The 20,000-nt window shown below is 46.6% G+C and overlaps 1 protein-coding gene across 1 annotated transcript in view; it reads right to left on the bottom strand.

Moving 5' to 3' along the window:
* Positions 1-20,000, bottom strand: part of prdm16 (PR domain containing 16) — a gene marked incomplete at both ends in the record, with an annotated part of 284,122 nt that overhangs the window by 184,965 nt on the left and 79,157 nt on the right. Inside the window, one exon of the mRNA XM_080733337.1 lies at positions 5,508-6,097. Within this exon, the coding sequence (XP_080589463.1) occupies positions 5,508-6,097 (590 nt within the window). The remainder of the gene's footprint in view (positions 1-5,507; positions 6,098-20,000) is intronic.

Raw genomic sequence — 20,000 nt, 5'->3', positions numbered from 1 at the left:
AGGGGGTCCGGGATGCCAAGGGGGTCCTCAGAGTTACTAAAGGTGGTCCTCCAAATCTGTGTGTTATAGAAACCATTTTTCTCCTTTTTTATATTAACCACTTGAACCCTAGCGTCCATATTCTGAGAACTTTAGCCAAAAATAGCAGATCTACAAGCTCACAACGCCTCGCGGTACAAGGCGTTGTGAGTTTGTAGATGGGCTATTTTTAGAAAAGAGCTTTGGTGTAGAGGGGGAAAAGAGCAGACTAAATACATAAAGAAAGGTCAAGCTGATCAACTATTGACAGTTCAAGTGGTAAAATATCTAAAAACACAAATTGACATGAATCCAACATACACTGATAATTGTGCTGTCAAACAATGAAACTACTGTATATTGAATCTACGAAAAGGTTGTGGGGGTCCCTGCTTCATCTCTCTCTCAACTAAGGGGTCCTTGGCCTGAAAACGTTGAAGACGTTTCTTTTTTTGCAGCCTTCCGATCCTTACATGTTTTAGAGATATTGAATCGTGAACTTGTTGTTTCCCCAAATGTATAATAATGTAATGTTGCGGGGGAGAGAGGCCTAGCTCCATTTACTCCTGTTCATTTTCCCACCATGTAGGGCTGAGCTGTAATGTCTGAGGTCTTAGCTAGATATGATCATATATTTACACCGTGGGGATCTCAGATCACATCGCTTATTATCTTTCATAACACGTACCCCTGTTCTGGCCGGGGTCTGGCGGAGGACACACGCACACGCACACACACACATGCAGGGTCACCATTAACAGTATTATAGTCCTGTCCTGTGTCTAGAGCATGGGTCTTCAACAGGGGGTCCGGGACCCCTAGGGGGTCCTCAGAGGGGGTTCTTTTTTATATTAACCTCTTGAACCCTAGCGTCCATATTCTGAGAACTTTAGCCAAAAATAGCAGATCTACAAGCTCACAATGTGTGAGCTTGTAGATCGTCTATTTTCGGCAAAGAGCTTTGATGTAGAGAAAAATAGCAGACTAAGTACAGAGTGGAAGGTCAAGTTTATTAAGTATTGACGGTTGTGGTTAAATATCTGAAAACACACATTGATTGACATGAATCCAAAATGCAATGACGATTGTGCTGTCAAACAATGAAACTATATGGAATCTCTGAACAGGTTGTGGGGGTCCCTGCTTCATCTCTTTTTCAACTAAGGGGTCCTTGGCCTCTTTTTTGCTCTCTCTCTCCCTCGCTCTCATTTTCTTGACCTATCTGTTTTCACCCGGTCGTTTCCAGTGTTGTCACCTTCACTTCACTGTCCAGCTCTCCTCACTCTGCACTCCTCTCTCTCCCTTTCTCTCTCTCTCTCTCTCTCTCCCTCCCCCCCACGCTCTTTCTCACTTTCTTCTCTTTCTCTCTCAGCCTGTCTATTTGTCTAAGACCAGAGGCAGTGGAGGAGAGGGGTAGACGATGGGGGGGGAGTGGAGAGCAGGGTTCCTTGGGGAGTCTGTTGATGGCTATCAACAGTCCCAGTGTTATGACTATCTGTGATAAGGGCTCTGGGAGGGACAGAACCCCAGAAGGGCCCGGCTCGCTCGCTCGCTCGCCTCGCAGACCCAAACCAGACAGGATGTCTTAAAAAAAGAGAAAGAAAACAAGTCGTCCAATCTGAGCGCGACCCGAGGAGAGGCTTCCACGGAGCTTTCAAATGCCTCAGGGCAGGAGCAGGAGAAGAGGAGATGTCCAGCTCTATACTTTTTTAGTGTGTGTGTGTGTGTGTGTTCGTGTGTGCGTGAGCGTGCGTGCATGTGCGTGCGTGCATGTGCGTGTCTGCAAGTGATGGAATCTTTTTTAAATTGTGTAACTTTAAGAACAATACTGAGATGCTGGTGAATCGTAAGGCAAATGTATAGAGCAGGGGTTTCCAAAGTCGGTGACAGAGCATCCTGGGGTGCCGCGACGGCAGTCCAAGGTTGCCGCGAGATAATTTGATAATATTTGAAATTTATTTGGATATTTAAAAATATATTTAGTATCATTTCAAACTTGAAGTACAAAGTTATTTTCAGTGAGTTCTAACCAAAATGGCTAATATCTCGTTTTCCTCACAACATAATCGCTAAAATATTCTATAAATATAAGGTGCTGGAGTGGAAATTAGGAATATATTAATGTAGGGGTGCCTCGGATGAAAAAAATATTTATAGGGTTGCCCCGAGCCAAAAAAGTTTGGGATTTATACTCATTTGTGTGCCAGTGTCAGGCAGGCTGCATATCAAGCCTCTTACAGTAGGTACAAAAGTTGCGTGACACACAAAGAGACGGGCTCCAGTGGAATGTGCTCCGCAGTTTGTCAATGAACCTGCGATGTGTGGCTTATTGGTCTAAGATGGCTGATACGTCAGGTAAACACTCGGACAAAGACCCGCAGTGACACGGTGATCGGATGTCTGGTGTGGTGACACAGATTCCTTATACTCAGGGAATAGTTCAAATACTCATCTGGGGGGCATTTTTAAGTACCAATTCAAAATATTTAATATAAGTATAATATCGTCTCTGTTGGGTGGAAACCTCATGTGGTTCAGGGGGAAGAGCGGCCGTCTGGGAATCGGAAGGTACTCGGTTTGATCCCCCCTCGAACATATAGTAGGGTTGACTGGAACACGGGGCTCAGGGAAATTAGGGCTGAGGGAACATACTTACTGTAGGTCTGAGAGAACGTAGGGCTGAGAGTACATAGGGCAGGGGTCTTCAACAGGGGGTCCGGGATCCCTAGGGGGTCCCCACCTCCCCAGAGTTACTACTGGGGGTCCTCCAAATATTTGAGTGATAGAAACTTTTTTTCTCCTTTTTTATATTAACCACCTATAGCGTCCATATTCTGAGAACTTTAGCCAAAAATAGCAGATCTACCGTACAAGCTCACAACGCCTTGTGCTGCGAGGCGTTGTGAGCTTGTAGATCAGCTATTTTCGGCAAAGAGATTTGGTGTAGAGGGAGAAAAGAGCAGACTAAGTACAGAGTGAAAGGTCAAGTGTATTAAGTATTGACAGTTCAAGTGGTTAAATATCTGAAAACACAACACCGACAGAGGGTCAGAAAGAGAAAGAGATAGGGGTAGACAGACAGACAGACAGACAGACAGACAGACAGACAGACAGACAGACAGACAGACAGACAGACAGACAGACAGACAGACAGACAGACAGACAGACAGAGAGGTGGGCAGTAGGGGGAGAGAGCTAAAGATGGGGGGTGGTGGGGGGATCTAGGGAGAAAACATGAGAGCAGAGGGGAGAGTGTAGTTTTTGGAGGGGTGCCTTATTATGCACCCTGAATGGCTAGCCATAATATGAACTTTACATAGGAAAAGGTTGCTGATGGCCCACTGCCATGTAATGTAGCAGCGTGTGCTTTGTGCTCTAATCGTCAGCGTGCTCTCACAACAGTTAGGAGGGAGAAGAGAAGAGGGAAATGGGATTTGGGAGGGAAATGGTTTGGGGATAATGATTTTTGAAATAAAGGCGTATATACGTGTTGGTGCGGCATGCGTAATCCCCCCTGACCCTATACTTCCCAGTTAACGTCTAACTCCCAATCACAGTTGGGCTTCTTCTTTAATGTATGTTTAAATGTTAAGTGGAGAAAAAAAACTTCTACTATTACATATAATTACACAGCAAAATCCTTAGTGTTAGTTTATCCATTTGGAACTCAAGAGTTACATTTACGCTCAGCAGGATTTTACAGTGTTGTAGCCCTTGTATCCTATTTCTCACCCTGCAAGTATGTTTCTTTTTCTCACCTGGCATAGTTTAAGTGACCCCTTTTTTCATTAATATCACTTACTTGTAATTATTGTGCTCTACAAATTGAAGCTAATTCTACCATTGACCGTGTGAGACTAAAATATTGTCTCTATCGGGTGGAAAACTCATACAAGGATGTCCAAAACTGTTACGCTTTGGACGTAAAGTGTGACAGTGTAGAATGACAAAGTAGGTAAACAGTTGAAATACTGTATGGAGATAAAAGATTTCTGCACAACAGCAACGATATAATTGAACTCAGGGAGTGTATATACACTGAAGCATTTAGTACAAGGTGGTTCCTAACTATCAATCATTTAGCTGGGGACCCCCTGGATCCCATCCAAGAACCCCAGCCCCAGGGGGTCCGCCAACCCCTGGCTTGAGAAGCAGGGGTTGAGTTGGCGGTGTCTAGTTCCTGCACTGCAGACCCTCTCCGAGATGACTCCAATGATTAACTCGTCCCAGCCTCTATCCATAATTGCATATGAATGTAATATTAGACTATATGAATGACCGGCCCTTCGAAAGCAGAAGGGGCAGAGAGTTAGCGAAATGAGAAGCAGCCCGGGATATTTCATCTCTGATTAGGCATACGAGAGAGAGAGAGAGAACGAGAGAGAGAGAGAGAGAGAGAGAGAACGAGAGAACAAGAGAGAGGGTGAGTGAGAAAGAGAGCAAGAGAGAGACAGAGTGAGACAGACAGACAGAACAAGAGAGAGTAAGAAAGAGAGAGAGAGAGAGAGAGAGAGAGAGAGAGACAGACAGACAGACAGAGAGAGAGAAAGAAGAGGAAGGCACAGAGAGAGAGCGATCAGGAGTTCCTTTCCCCCCTAATGAGCTTACTGAAGCAACTTCAATATCCTCTAATGTCATGATGAAATGAAAATTAATAGTTCAATACGCCGCCACCGCATCGGGCCTCGCTTCTACCATTTCCATATCGGATGGCGTGACCAAATGAGCGCGCTCGCTCGCTCGGACCGACGCCCAGAAAAGCTGATACCTACACTAATCAGACGGATTTTTCCGTCTGACATTGGCGGGCTGGAGGAATTCTGGATTTGCGTGTGTGTGTGTGTGTGTGTGTGTGTGTGTGTGTGTGTGTGTGTGTGTGTGTGTGTGTGTGTGTGTGTGTGTGTGTGTGTGTGGGTTCATAGACATGGGCCAATCAGAAAAGGGCATGCAAATGGAATAAGCATCTCCGCTGATGGAGATGAAGGTCTCTGGAGGGGCACTCTGTCACTTACCTTTATCAAGATGGCTTCATTCATTTCTTACTTTCACTTATTTCATATATAATATGCGATTGTATTTGAGATAGTAGGATTGCTCACAAGAAACGGGACTATAAAAAGGTAAATAAAAAATAAAGGGATGCAGACAGTCACCAGAAGCACGAAAAACATTGATGGCTCTAATTTGATCGTATTAAGTACCAGCTCTTATGCCTTAACAACTTAAAGGCCTGTCCATACTGTCTCCGACAATCAAACTTTTCGTCTGAAAGGTTCGGTTCAACTACAAAATGACGTCACTCGCATCTTCTGAAAAGCATTACCCTGAATTCCGAACGTCAGAAAGTCGGAACTATCCGACGAAAGGTTCTGTGGTCTGAGACAGTATGGGCAGGCCTTTAAGTTAAGGCATAAGAGCTGGTACTTCAATCAAAATAAAGCCCAAAGACTAAAGAGGACAAAAGAACATGCAGATGAAGAAGACCCTACCTCCCAGCCAAAGGAGCCATCTTTGCTGGAGGCCCCGTGGTGCAGCAGGTTCTGGGGTCCAAACCTCTCGCCCGCGCCGATGCGCATCTTGGCCCAGACGCCCAGGCCGGCACCGGGCACCGAGGACTCCCGCAGCTCCAGCTCGCCGGGGATGGGAATGTCGTCGGGAATGTAGACGGGCGCCTCGTACGGGGAGCCCTCCTTGGGCGTGGTGAAGTCGTCCTCGTTGTTGCTGTTGCTGCTGCTGTTGTTGTTGTTGTTGTTGTGGTGGTGGTGGTGGAGGTGGTGGTGGTGCATGTCGTGCAGGTGGTGGTGGTGGTGCGAGGCGTACATGTGGGGGTGTAGCAGGTGGTGGTGGTGACCGAGGTGGTGGTTGTTGGGGTGGTGCAGGGAGGCGGGCGGGGAGGCCGAGGGAGACGGCATGCCCGCCAGGAGCCCATCCTCTCCGTCGCCCTCCTCCGGGCTTTCTCCGCCGCCGCCACCATCTCCCCCGCCGTCCCCGCCACCGGCCTCGCCACCGCCGCTGCCGCTCGCTAAACCGGGGAGGTCGGCCTCTGTCTCGAACACGCTGTCCACTGGCTCGCTGTCGCCTGGGGGAGGAGAGGGAGAGAGAGAGAGTATGGAGGTTAAGCCATTTCTTTGAATATTTTTTACCCGATTCTGTAAATGTCTTCTAAATCCTTCTTCTAAATCGGTCGTTCTCAAAAATGTTCATGTCAAGGACCCCCGAGATTACATGTATTTGGCCGCGGACCCCCATCTGAAAACATGTTGTTCCCAGGACCACCCAGAAGGAAATATTTAAGTTACAAATGTTCGCTTTTAAAAAAGATATATTCAAAGACGTGCAAAAAATGAGTTATACACAGATGCGCAGAGGTTATATGGGGGGATCAGCAAGTGGCTTTTATACGTGCTTCGTCCTCAGTGTGATTTCAATCTGTTATTTTTGTTAAGGGACCGCGGCTCGTGGAGACGTTCCCGACCTGTATGCTTTGGAATCGCTTCCAGTTCCGCAATACTGAAAAAGCACGGTGGCGAACGCGGGCAGGACAGGCCAGCAACCATTGATCAAAGACACGTTTTGGTATTGGACCTCGCTCGCCTCAAGACGATTTTTACTCTTCATCTCGCTGGACGCAGTCTCAGAACTCTCTAGAAAAAATAGTGAGTCAGACTTGAATATTATGTTTCCTAACCAATTACCCTTTGCGACCCTGATAAAAAAAAGGGAAAAAAGCAAGGACAACATGACGCATCCAAACCCCTGTAACAGCAACGAGAGTTCTTCCATCTGTCTGAGGCTTCAGGCACACAGTCAAATCCTTGGTTAATTTATCCATTTGTAACTCTGGGATCGTACAAATCTAACTCTGGGAGAGTACGAATGTAACCAAATGGACCCGTAAGGGTCCATTTGGTTACATTCGTACTCTCCCAGAGTAAACACTGGGGTGGGGAGCGGCCAGAGGAAGACCGAGGAGCGGCGAGTCCCCCCCCCCCCCCCCTCCACGGGCGAAGTTCTCCCTTCCATGCAGTCACAGTTTCCTGCCAGGGCTCTCGTCTTACAGATAATGGGCAGCAGCGTCTGACCGTGCCCCATCAGCGACCTGGTTAGCCTAGTCACCCAGAATTATTGTCACTTCCAGCGACTGACAACTAAATTGTGGTTCTGCTCCGGGATCCGACCGCCACTAAATGCGATGAAAGTGAGGCTGAATATGAGGCTAATATTATATGCGTCTGTGTGTGTGTGTGTGTGTGTGTGTGTGTGTGTGTGTGTGTGTGTGTGTGTGTGTGTGTGTGTGTGTGTGTGTGTGTGTGTGTGTGTGTTTGTTTGCGTGTGTGTGAGAAAAAGAGACGTCTTCGATGGTCGTGGGAAGATGGCCTCTTGTTCTTTTAGCCCATTTCTTTCAGTGTGACAATGAATAACCACTGATGAAGAAGGCGTGTTGACTAACACATGCACAAACACGAGTAGCACACACACACACACACACACACACACACACACACACACACACACACACACACACACACACACACACACACACACACACACACACACACACACACACACACACACACACACACACACACACACACACACACACGCTCGCGTGAATGTGCTTCCCTTTTCGTTCCTCCCTTTGGACCGGTCCCAGTGTCTTTTAGTGGATGCACCGCTGTAGTTTTACTATCTAAACACAGGGACTGGCAATCAGAGGGCTAACTAGGCCCAAAATTACAGCAGGAGTGGTTCCAATCAAGCCTCGCTCCCTGTAGTCTCCGTGCCGCACGCTGCCAAGCCTGCTCCAGCTCCCCGGGCAATAGCACTGCACAGCGAGCCACAAACACCACTTGTTAGTGTATCAAAGTCTACATGTTAGTTATCGTCGAGTCCATCATTTGTCCCTGCCAACATGATGGCTTTTCATTTTGAGAACATCATTCGGATGAGTGGACACACAAACAAGGACTTGTGTGAATCTCATCTGCTATGGTTCACGTTGCTTTCTTACATTTCTGATCACTGGAACACGTGCAAAAAAACATTGTTTCGTTTTCACGTGTTCTTTAGTTACTAGTTACTTTGCAGATATAAATGACTATATTATAAAACATACATGAATGCGCTTTAGCCCTATTCTATACCTTGGCAATTTGAAAATAGCAGATCTACAAGCTCACAACGCGTTGCATTGCGACGCGTTGTGAGCTTGTAGATCGGCTATTTTCAAACATATTGTACTTTTACTTTTTATGCCAATACTTTCGTACTTTTACTCAAGTACATTTTGAATTACAGACTTTTACTTGTAACGGAGTACTTCTACATTGCAGTATCGATACTTTTACTCAAGTAAAGAAATTGAGTACTTTTTACACCACTGGTTTTATGTCGTTTTTTTGTTTTTGTTTTTTAATCTAATGCCTGTAAATGGTTGGAGGGCCTGTGGTAGGCTCGCTGAGAGGGTAGCCAAAGGCTGGTATAGGAAGTAAAAGGCTTGAATGAGCTAAGCAAGAAACCAGATCAGTAAAAGAAACATCTAGAGCATATTCAGGATATGGCCTATCAGATTCCTGCTCTTTGATAAATGCGTTGGAATTGTGCCCAGTCATATATTGAGAGAATATGAAAGTTGCTAAGTTAACTGACATGTAAGTCTTAAAAACGTGAAATGCGAAACTACGAAACCATGCGACAAGGGCTTTTCAGCGCCTGGCAAAAACTATACAGGGCCGTCCATAGAGATCCGGGAAACTTATCATATAAAAACTGCGGCAGTAAAAATCCGGGCTTTTTATGGCCGATTTTGCGTCATCCAGTGATTTTTTTGAGGGGGAAAAGAACCCATTTTTTTAATGATGGCTGTTTCATAGGAGCTCAGGCCAGGCGCGCAATTAAGAATGGAACATGTGAGCCAGCAGTAGCTTCCATTTTTCACAGATCAATTAAAGTTTTACTGCCCGGCCCTATCTGCTGCTGCCTCTCCACAATCAAAAGTGTTTTCGGGCCTGTTAAAAAACTTTTTTCTCTCTCTCTCTCTCGCTCTCGTTCTCCTTCACCCCCCTCTCACTGGCACCCGACCCATCGGGCGCAATTTGAACGAGCCGAGAGACAGCCTTGGAAAATCTATTAAATACTATTCAGCTTTAAGAGCCTCCGAGCAGAGAGAGAAAACGCACTGAAAGCTGCATCAAGTAATTTAAGGACAAAGAAGTGAGGGAAACAACAATGAAAAAAAAGAAACACTTAATTTTGATGAACAAAACATCTTTTGTGAGAGGCGTTAAGTATAGCGGTGTGAGGTAGAAATGGCGCGCACGCACGCACGCGCACACACGCGCACACACACGCACACACACAATGAGATCCTGACGTGAGGTATAAGATCTCATGCACTCAACTTCTCTTATTCATAAAAACGTTGCCCGAAAATGAGAAAGTAATATATTAATAGCCAGAGACAAACTCTCTCTCTCCCCCTCTCTCTCTACCCTCTCTGTGACATGCTGTTAAGTTTGGCCATGTTCAACAGTGAAGTTCCCCCCCCCCCCCCACACACTCACACACAACATGAAAAACAGCAACCAGAAAACAAAACTTAGAGCAGTAGTTCTCAACCTTTGCGACCCCCAAAATAATCATATTTTAACTGGGGACCCCCACCCTGACAAGCACTAAGAGTTGAGGAATTACATTTTGTATAACACGGTTCTATTGTGAAAATAGCAGATCTACAACGTGAGGCGTTGTGAGCATGTAGATCGGCTATTTTCACAATTTCTGTCTAGAGGTATTGAAAAGTCCTAAATTGTCACTTTAGAAATGTGCATATACCCATTTATACACTTAAAGTTTATGTTGGATTGTTGAGTGATGAGAAAACAATGTTGCACATTAATTTAATCATCTGGGGACCCCCCAAATAAATAATTTGGGGACAGGGGGGTCCCGACCCACAGGTTGAGAACCACTGACTTAGAGCAAGAAAAGAAAGCATGGAGGAGAGCGAAAGGAAGGGGCCTGGAAGAGCAGAGAAGAGCAAGAAGAAGAAGGATGTGAAGAATGTAAAAAGCGATGGCTCTGAGCAGCTTTTTAAACATCTATGTGTGTTTGCTCTGGGTCTCTGAAGACCATGGAGAGAGATGTTCTGGGCCCCGGCTCCCAGGGGGCTTCTTAAAAAACAGACCCCGGCCCCGCCAGATAGCGCCTTCCTCCTGCCCTGACTCGCTCCTCGTGTTGTTATTACTCTCTCTCTCTCTCTCTCTCCCTCCCTCTCTCTCTCTCTCTCTCATGCCTCTCGCCATCCCTTTCTCTTTTTACGGGGAGCTATTTATCCTGATTACATCAGGGGTCAATCATTAATTCGCACCTTGGGGGTCCTGCTGCTGGCCGCCACTACAATGGGCTGCTTGTTCAGCGTCTGTTATTTCAGTGGAAAACTACGGCGCTCGGGCCTGCGAGCGGCGAGACCGGGGCCACATGAAGGCATCTCATTTATTTGATAAATTGTAAATGTGTGCCTTAAACAGACCCCTTTGTTTTCCAGTCAGGGCTTTGCAATAACAAAGAGACATTTTGAGGGGCACGCAGGAACACAGGGCACACCCTCGCACGTAAACAAACACACATGCGCGCGCGCACGCACACACACACAAAAAACAGACGCATCCACACAAAGTGAGACACATTTGTTTGAGCCACAGGTAATGTTACATGCGTAGGCTAAGATGATTTGAGGTGATGTGGTGAAGATTGACTCTCATTTCCTCGACTACAAAGACATTGCATTTGGAGGTACATAATAATAACCAAGGATGAAGTTCAAAAGATTTGGCTACATCAGCACAACTCGCCACAGGGAGGACTGTGTGCAAGAAACGCATCGGCGCTTTGGAGGTGGTTAGGCTTCAATAAACACACTAATAACAGAAGAAAACACCACAGAAAGAAAATATGAAAGGGTGATAACATTGTAATCAGCGTTGCCATGGCGAAATAACTTGACACGGCGCTGAAAATCAGCAGCCTGATCGGAAGGGCCTTACAACGGGGCAAATTGTTCTGCGGTGGCGTTTAATCAGACCACTCTAGATTTAAACGTGGAGAGATAGCGATCTGGAGTCATTTTCTGCCGTCTGCGGGAGCACACACAAACACATGTGCCTTGTGGCATACATATTTGAGACCAGTTCCTGACCGAGTCGGTTCCTGGGCAGAAAGCAACAAGCTCTGGCTGCAATGCTAGAACGCACCCCCTGAAACACTAGCGCTCTGGGAACAAACCTATAAATACGCCGCCGTGCGAGGATTAGAGGCCACTCGCTGCGGTAGATGCCCTTTTTTTATGGAGCAAAGAATCATCAGTCATCCCACCCAAAATTACGAGGAGACGGTATTTTTTCACTCACTTTGTGTACGACTCTCTCTGCCACACCTGGTGAGACTCTACAACAGTGGTTCTCAAGGGGTCCCCAGATGATTAGTTTACAATTTAAGGACTTTCAAGACCGTTTTAATAACTGGACAAACTGTCAAATATTACATGTAAGTAAGCAAGCGTTGCGAGGCGTTGTGAGCATGTAGATCTGCTATTTTCACAATATTTATCTGTGGAAACGAGTCACATTAAATGTTATACCTACAATTCCAAGTACTTGTCAGGGTGGGGGTCCCCAGTTCAAATATGTTTATTTTGGGGGTCACAGCCTAAAAAGGTTTGAGAACCCCTGCTCTACGAGTTACTCTGAGTAACAGAGGTGGAACGTGCTGATCTGGAGTGGATGCAAAAGTACATCGTCACTGTCAGACAGAAACCTTGTATCCCCATGTTTCAAGTTTGTAAGTTTTTCACCAAGTAAAGCCCTGCTTCATCATACAAGGCTGTCGCACAAAAGTAGTGAAAACAGCCGATCTGCCATTTTCACTAGTTTAGTTCATTTTTAAAACGATAAATACAAAACGAAAGGTATTGGACATACAAGGTTTCCACCCGACACAGACGACATACTGTGGGCATGATCAGGGTCCAGGTGGGGGCCTTCAGAATATGTGCGGTACCTCGCTGTAGCATACCCAGGAGAGAGAGAGAAAAAAAGAGGGAGAGAAGGAGAGAGAGAGCAGGAGCACATTGGAGCCCGTCGACTGTGGCTGTAATAACAATAAATAGGGCTGGAAATGAGGGACGTGTGCGCCTAAAGGCTCCTCCGTTATACTTCGCCGCACGGCGTACCGCGCGCCGGAAACAGCCGACCTACAAGCTCACGGCGTGCCGCACCCCGCCTGCGCCGCGAGCTTGTAGATCGTCTGTTTTAGGCGTGCGACACTCGCGCGCAACTAAGTATAACTCCGGCTTCATGACGGGGCCGTGTAGCTCCAATGCTCACAGAGACTGTATCTTTGTCTGGCAGTAAGTTGATCTGGTTCAATTCAAAAGGAAAGCCCTCTGCTGATGAAAAGCCGGCGTCCAGGGAAAAGGCAGAAGTATGCAACGTTCAGCCTGCCGCCTCCAAATATGGGGAGAAAAGTTTGGTCTGGTGGTGGAGAAGGAAGGGGGGAAAAGAAATGCAAGGCGGAGGGAATATGTGTGGACTATGACAGATATGAAAAATGGGCGGCTGGTTGAGCAAGAAATGACCAAACATTTTGATGTGGGATAGCTTGCGTCTCTCTGTGTGTGTGTGTGTGTGTGTGTGTGTGTGTGTGTGTGTGTGTGTGTGTGTGTGTGTGTGTGTGTGTGTGTGTGTGTGTGTGTGTGTGTGTGTGTGTGTTGTGCGTGCGTGTGTGCGTGTGTGTGTGCGCGCGTGCCTGCATGTGTGTGTGCCTGCCTGCCTGCCTGCCTGCATGCGTGCGTGCCTGCGTGAGTTGTTGCACGCATATACGTGACGTTTACGTGAGTACAGTGTGCATGTAGATGTGTGAGTGTGCCCATGTGCGCTTGTGCGTGTACGTGTGCGTGTGTGTGTGTGTGTGTGTTCGTTTGCGGTTGTGCATGTGGAGGCGTTCCAACATAAGCCTAATGGCGTACCCCCCCCCCCCCCCCCCCTCCCTCCAATATTGTGTCAATATGGTCCCACTTAAGGGAGTTATTGGCTGTGTTCAGGACCATAGAGAGATATTGGGTACCTGTTCCTCTTTAGTAGACACAAGCCTTTGATGATTTCTGTCTCCACACAAAGGAGCCTAATCACCCTGTGTGCTTTTAAACCAGAGAGGAAGAGGAGGAGGAGGAGAAGGAAAGAAAAAGAGGCAGCTGTAAAAAAAAAAAAAAAGAAAAGAAAAATGAGTGCAAATGAAAGGGGGAGAGAGTGAGAGAGATCAGTGGGGGTATCAGTTATTTGTAATGACATATAAATGGGCGCATGAGACAAGGCATCCAGGAGAGGGAGTTCAGGGAAGGTGTGTGTTGTGTTGTGCGTGGGTCTGCATGCGTGCGTGCGTGGCTGTGCGTCTGTGCAGGGGTGTCACAAGGGGGGGAAGTGGGACTGAGTTACTAGGGCCCATGTTAGAGGGGCCTTCATAGTTGTATTGAAAAATAGCAGATATACAAGCTCACTGCAAGCTTGTAGATCTGCTATTTTTGAAAAGTCGTGAAAATCTTTGAATATGTATTTTTTAAGCAAACATTTGTAACTCAAATTTTGCTTCTGGGTGGTCCCTGCCCTGGAACTAAATATTTTGAGATGGGGGTCCGTGGCCAAATACATATCATTTTGGGGGTCCTTGACATGAAAATGTTTGAGCACCACTGACACAGAAACATGTCAGTTTAAAAAAAAACATAGAAGGATTTGAAATATTCAAAGACAAATTTTCACGATTTTTCAAAAATAGCAGATATACAAGCTCGCAGCGCGGCACTCAGTGCCGCACCGTGAGCTTGTAGATCATTCATGGGGGCCCCGCAGTGAATTCTTGTACTCAGGGCCCAGAATTTCTTGCGACACCCCTGCGTGCATGCGTGCGTGCATGGTGGGTAGGCTAAACACCAGAGGACAGTCAACTACAACGCTGGTAAGCTCTCCAGCAACGCCACACGGTTTCCCCTTGTAAAAGCAGCAGGGGACGTTTCCAAGCAACACTTAAAAGTAGCAGTATAGCTTCTTCCCAGAGAGTTTAGTCACCACACACACCCCATCCCACAGGCAGACCAAAGAGAAGAGAAGAAAGGATGAGGGAATGAGGGGGGGGGGAGAGAATAAGGGAAAGAGAGAAAGGCTTGAGTAAAGAAAGAAAGGAAGGATGCAAGAAAGCAGTAAAAAAAAAAAAAAAGTGAAAGAAAACGGTGGCAAGAGGAAAAAGATCATGCGTGAATATTGAAATGTCATTTTTGTAAGGCACACACAAGTGGTGACAGAGCTGCTATGACTCTGTCAGGCTTTTGGATTGAAAAATTATGTCGCTCGTGAGTCTATTTTGATATTAATTTACAACATGGAGAATTCCTATTTCGCCCGAGTGAACACGATGAATGTGTGTTACGTAAAGGTAGCATGACATAACGTGACCCGACTTGAGATTTTTAACTTTAAGTACTATATTCCTGCGTTTGTGGAAAAAATAGAGTGTGTCCATTGTGTATTGCTTTGTGAATAGTAACAAAAAAACGACAGAACTACATCCTTCATGGGAATAGTGTGTGTGTGTGTGTGTGTGTGTGTGTGTGTGTGTGTGTGTGTGTGTGTGTGTGTGTGTGTGTGTGTGTGTGTGTGTGTGTGTGTGTGTGTGCAACAGTGTGACAACACAGTTGATGTATTGATGTGTTATTTGTGCTGAGAAGCCTAGAGCCATTCTGTCCTCGAACACTGTGTGTGCATATGTGTGTGCATGGGTGTGTGTGTGTGTGTGTGTGTGTGTGTGTGTGTGTGTGTGTGTGTGTGTGTGTGTGTGTGTGTGTGTGTGTGTGTGTGTGTGTGTGTGTGTGTGTGTGTGCGTGGATTGAGACCTGTATAAGCCTTCAGGCAAATAGAGGACCTCAAGCCGGCGGAGAGCAGGTGTGTGTGCATGCGCGTGTGTTGTGTGCATGTGCTGTGTGCGTGTGTGTGTGTGTGCGTGTGTGTGCGTGCTGGCCCCGTGGTCCGCTACTCTCTCTCTCTCTCTCTCTCTCCCTGGGGGCCTGGGCTGCTGCAGACATTTATTAACAGGGCAGATTAATAGCGCTAGGAGAAAATCATGTTCACAAACATGATAAATATTAATAATAATCAATAGCACGTTACATTTGCCAAATTGAGTTGCAAACATCACCCCCTGGGGGCGATGGGGGAGGGGGGGGGGGATCGAGGAGGAGAGAAGAGAAAAGAGCAACGGAGAGTGAGAAGAATAGGAGGAGAATGGGAAGAGGGGTGTGTGTGTGTGTGTGTGTGTGTGTGTGTGTGTGTGTGTGTGTGTGTGTGTGTGTGTGTGTGTGTGTGTGTGTGTGTGTGTGTGTGTGTGTGTGTGTGTAGGGGGAGTATAAGGAATGAAGAGAGAGGAGAGGAGGATTCCAGCTTGAAGGACTGATCATGTAAAGCAGGACCCCTGCTTTACGTTTTCAGGCCAAGGACCCCTTAGTTGCGAAAGAGATGAAGCAGGGATCACCACAACCTTTTCAGAGGTTCCATATAGTTTCATTGTTTGACAGCACAATCATCATTGTATTTTGGATTCATGTTTTCAGATACATATTTAACCACTTGAACAGTCAAATAGCCGATCTACAAGCTCACAACGCCTCGCAGCTATTAAAGTTCTCAGGATATGGACGCTAGGATTCAAGCGGTTAATATAAAAAAGGAGAAAGGATTTGGAGGACCACCTGTAGTAACTCTGAGGACCCCCTAGGGGTCCCGGACCCCTGTTGAAGACCCTTAATGTAAAGCCTCATAACTCTGCAGTACAACGGAGTCGCTTGCCGATAGGAACATACTTTGAAATGACGTTGTGATGGCAAGCGACACCATCACGTGATGGAATGGAGACTTATCCTCCGTTCTTGATGCTTGATAGTTGCACAGCAACAATATCACATCAGCTGATACAAGATGGAGCGCTAATCCACTGACAAAGCAAACTGTTCGAGTTAACCACTTAAACCCTATAGAGTATTAGAAAACTGGACCAGAGCTGGCTCTGTACTTGCACTGCTTTTTTCAATGTAAACCAAATGTCTTTGCCAAAACATAGCCGATCTACAAGCTTGCAGATCTGCTATTTTTTAGCTAATGTTCCCCTCAGAATTTGGATGCTGGGGATCAAATTACTCACAGTCAGATCCAGGTGCTGCAGTGTGACTGTGATTTGTACTGAGAAATCATTGAATGACTTCAGAGCAATTGGTCATATTTCAGCTATGGGTGAATATTTACTGCTGAGTGAATAAAACCAAACCTCTGCCAGTCTCTGCTATGCTCTTTCATTTTTCTCTTTGCTCTTTTGCCTTTTGCACTAAAACTTTCTACATCTTATTATTATTAATACCCTTTTAGATTATTATTGCGACCGTAGGTCGCAGTTACTTGCACACTATCCAAACCTCCACCGGCTGTCCCTCCGTCACTCCCTCCGTCACTCCCTCCGTCACTCCCTCTGTCACACGTCACACGTCACACTTTTGCCCTGCTCATATCTCTGCAACCGTTGCCCCGATCCATGCCAGATTTTGCACACACACTCCTTGCCTGCCAAACTACAACCTCCAAGGACCCCCGGAGTTTCGGGGACCCCCAGGTCCCTGGGGGACCCCCAGGTGTAAAAAATTACCAAATGTGCAAAAATGACCAAATGACCACCCCAACGGGGCTGCTCACGGGGCATTCCCGGGGACCACCCACTCCTGGTGCTCCAGAACGGATGCAAAAGTGGTGGCGCCCCCAGTGGAGGACCCCCTGCCACTGCAGCTCACATAAAATGCCGTAACTCGGGCTAGGAGCGACCGGGAGAGCCGGGGCCGGTACCTATTCGTCCGCCTTGGCGGCGAGGAGACCCCACCCCTCATTTCTCACATGGCCCTCTAGCGCCACCATGAGGCCGATTCAGATTTTGCCCTAAAATCACGAAAATCACTACACAGTATGTCTACACTCATGTCAACAACATGGATCAGGAAGATTTTGGAAAAACACATTTTTGCTCTATTTATGGAGATAAGCGACCAACGGTCGCTTATCTCCCGATTAGGGAGTCTTACTGGTTATTATTAGATGTTGTTTGCTGTTATTATATTGTTGCTGTTATTATATGTACCACTGCATTGTCTGAGGGATGCCAAACAAAAAACAGTTTTACTCTTATGTACTGTTACGTACAAAAGACAATACAAAAAGTACAACCTTGAACCTTGTCTCACAAAGTGGAGATGATATTTTGTGGTGTATCGCATGCTATAGTAGCAACTGTGTGTGTGTGTGTGTGTGTGTGTGTGTGTGTGTGTGTGTGTGTGTGTGCGTGCGTGCGTGCGTGCGTGCGTGCGTGCGTGCGTGCGTGCGTGCGTGCGTCTACATCCCCTCCCTACTAGAACAGCTTCATTTAGCAGTCCACTGGGAAGGCCAGACACACGTAGACAGCCTGCAGAACAAACCCATTCATTCTGATTAACCAGAGGGATAGAGGAATAAGAGAAGTGTGTGTGTGTGTGTGTGTGTGTGTGTGTGTGTGTGTGTGTGTGTGTGTGTGTGTGTGTGTGTGTGTGTGTGTGTGTGTGTGTGTGTGCCTGCGTGAGTGTGTCAGTGTTAATTCTTCATGCAGTTAAAATGTAATTTCTATTTGTTGGTCTAAATTTTATATTAGCTTGAGACGCGTAGTCCCTTTTTGTTGTTAAGCTAGCAAACTAGCAACATCGTTTGTGAATATTTAGAATGTCGTTCCAATCATACTGCCTCCACTCACTTCTTTGTTACTCTGTTGTTACAGTAAACCTACTCAAATATTTATGCTAGAAAGCGATATGGCTGTCTGAGGGGCAAAACATGTTTTTTTATCGAATGCACGATTTTTAAAAATTAAAGCTTCTCTCAACTTAAACGTCGACCAAGCCCTCAGTACATGCTATTGCTGACCCAAATCGTCACAGATCATGGTGTCGAGGTTTAGTTTCAGTAAATCTTTTATGGATCATGTGCACATGCCTAATTCACAGCACATGCATAAATGTGCATGCGAATGCCTTAATTATATGTGCGTGCGTGCCGTGTGTGCGTGTGTGTGTGTGTGTGTGTGTGTGTGTGTGTGTGTGTGTGTGTGTGTGTGTGTGTGTGTGAGAGAGAGAGAGATCTGCCAAACCAACTACAGTAGCTATACATAACTGGAGGACAAGGCGTGTGTGTGTTGTGTGTGTGTGTGTGTGTGTGTGTGTGTGTGTGTGTGTGTGTGTGTGTGTGTGTGTGTGTGTGTGTGTGTGTGTGTGTGTGTGTGTGTGTGTGTGTGTGCGTGCGTGCGTGCGTGCGTGTGTGTGTGTACGGAGGTGCCAAGGGGAGCAGCCTGCCCCATACATCAGCCTATTACTCCCTGGGCCCCGCACTCCTCCGCTCTCCTCCTCCTCTCCTCTCCTCTTCTCTCTCTCTCGCCTGCTCCCTCCAGTCATTAGCCAGTGAATTAACGACAATCCAGCCTGCTATTAATCACACTGACAAAAGTGTTAGCATTGCCTGGCTAGGCCGGCACGAGACTGGGGGGGTGGGGGGGTGGCCGAGAGGTGGCGGGGAGACGGTGATGGGAAAGGAGAGAGAGAGAGATGGTGGTGAGAAGGAGAGAGAGATGAGGAAGAAAGGAGAGGTTCAGAAGAAGGAGTTGGAGGAGCCAAGTGCTGTGATCAGTGGCGTCAGTTCAGCAAAAGCGAAGGTATGGCAACATGACTGGTGTCTTGCACGCGCGTGAAGGTGCACGTGCAAGACACCAGTCATCAACAGGCATGATGAATTCATTTTAAGAAGTACATTTTATTGTTTTCCCCTGTTGCCAAGGTATGGCAGTGGCATACCTTGCCATGCCCAATTGACGCCTCTGGCAGTGATGTGAAGAAGATGCGAGGAAGAGGAAGAATAGGAAGTTCTGTGTTTGTGTGTGTGTTTGTGTGTGTGCGTGAACACATGCATGCATGTACGTGTGGTTTACGAGAGACAAGGCCATTCATTTCTATTGTGCAGCAGTCACATAAAACTAAACAGGATATCATTATTCCCCCTGGCTGCATGGGATCCCTAAATGTACACAGTAATCATTACAGGTCCAGTGTCACACTTTCAGAGTTAAACTAGTGTGGATATATGACTGGATATGACTATGACCTGTTACCAGATTCTCACATGAAAAGCATTCCGTTCTTTTGCCTTCTGCCAAATAACAACAGTAAGCTCAGAGAGACCGCGGGTTATTTATGCCATAAACCTCAATTCCTAGCTTAAGAATGTTTCCCCTTAAGCCCTCCATATCTCTCAATTCAATTCAATTCATTTCTCTCTCTCTCTCTCTCTCTCTCTCTCTCCCTCTTTTATCCCTTGCTCCCTCTGCCCTGCCCGAGAGAGAGAGAGACCACCTGTGGTGAGTCATGGCGGTGGGTGTCAGGTGGGCTGCGGTCATCACACGGCCCCATGTCATCAGCCTGTCACTGTAGATGGAGCAGACATGGGAGGCATACTAATCCACTTATAGCCTCAAGAGCTGTATACGCGACTAAGCTAGGCGCTAAGCTAGCAACCAAGGGACGCTACTGCAGCCCTCATGTGTGCACTCAGATGAGGGCATACGTACGACTCCAAGTAGGACAGACATGCATGCAGCACAGAGAAACCCTAACCCTAACCCTGTGTATGAATACATACACACAAAAACACACACAGGGACAATGTTCTCATGGGCCAGATTCATGTGCTTGCTGCTTATACCATAGCCCAGTGGTTCTCAAAGTAAAATTTAGGAGGGTCTAAATTGACCCATACAACACTAACTCTGACAGTGTACAAATGGAACCAAATTAACCCAGTTCATTTGGTTCCATTTGTACACTGTCA

The sequence above is a fragment of the Nannobrachium achirus genome (genome assembly GCF_963921795.1).
Source record: "Nannobrachium achirus genome assembly, chromosome: 9".
Taxonomy (NCBI): Eukaryota; Metazoa; Chordata; class Actinopteri; order Myctophiformes; family Myctophidae; genus Nannobrachium; species Nannobrachium achirus.
Note: the sequence above shows the minus strand (reverse complement) of the source record. Positions and strands in the feature narration are given on the sequence as shown.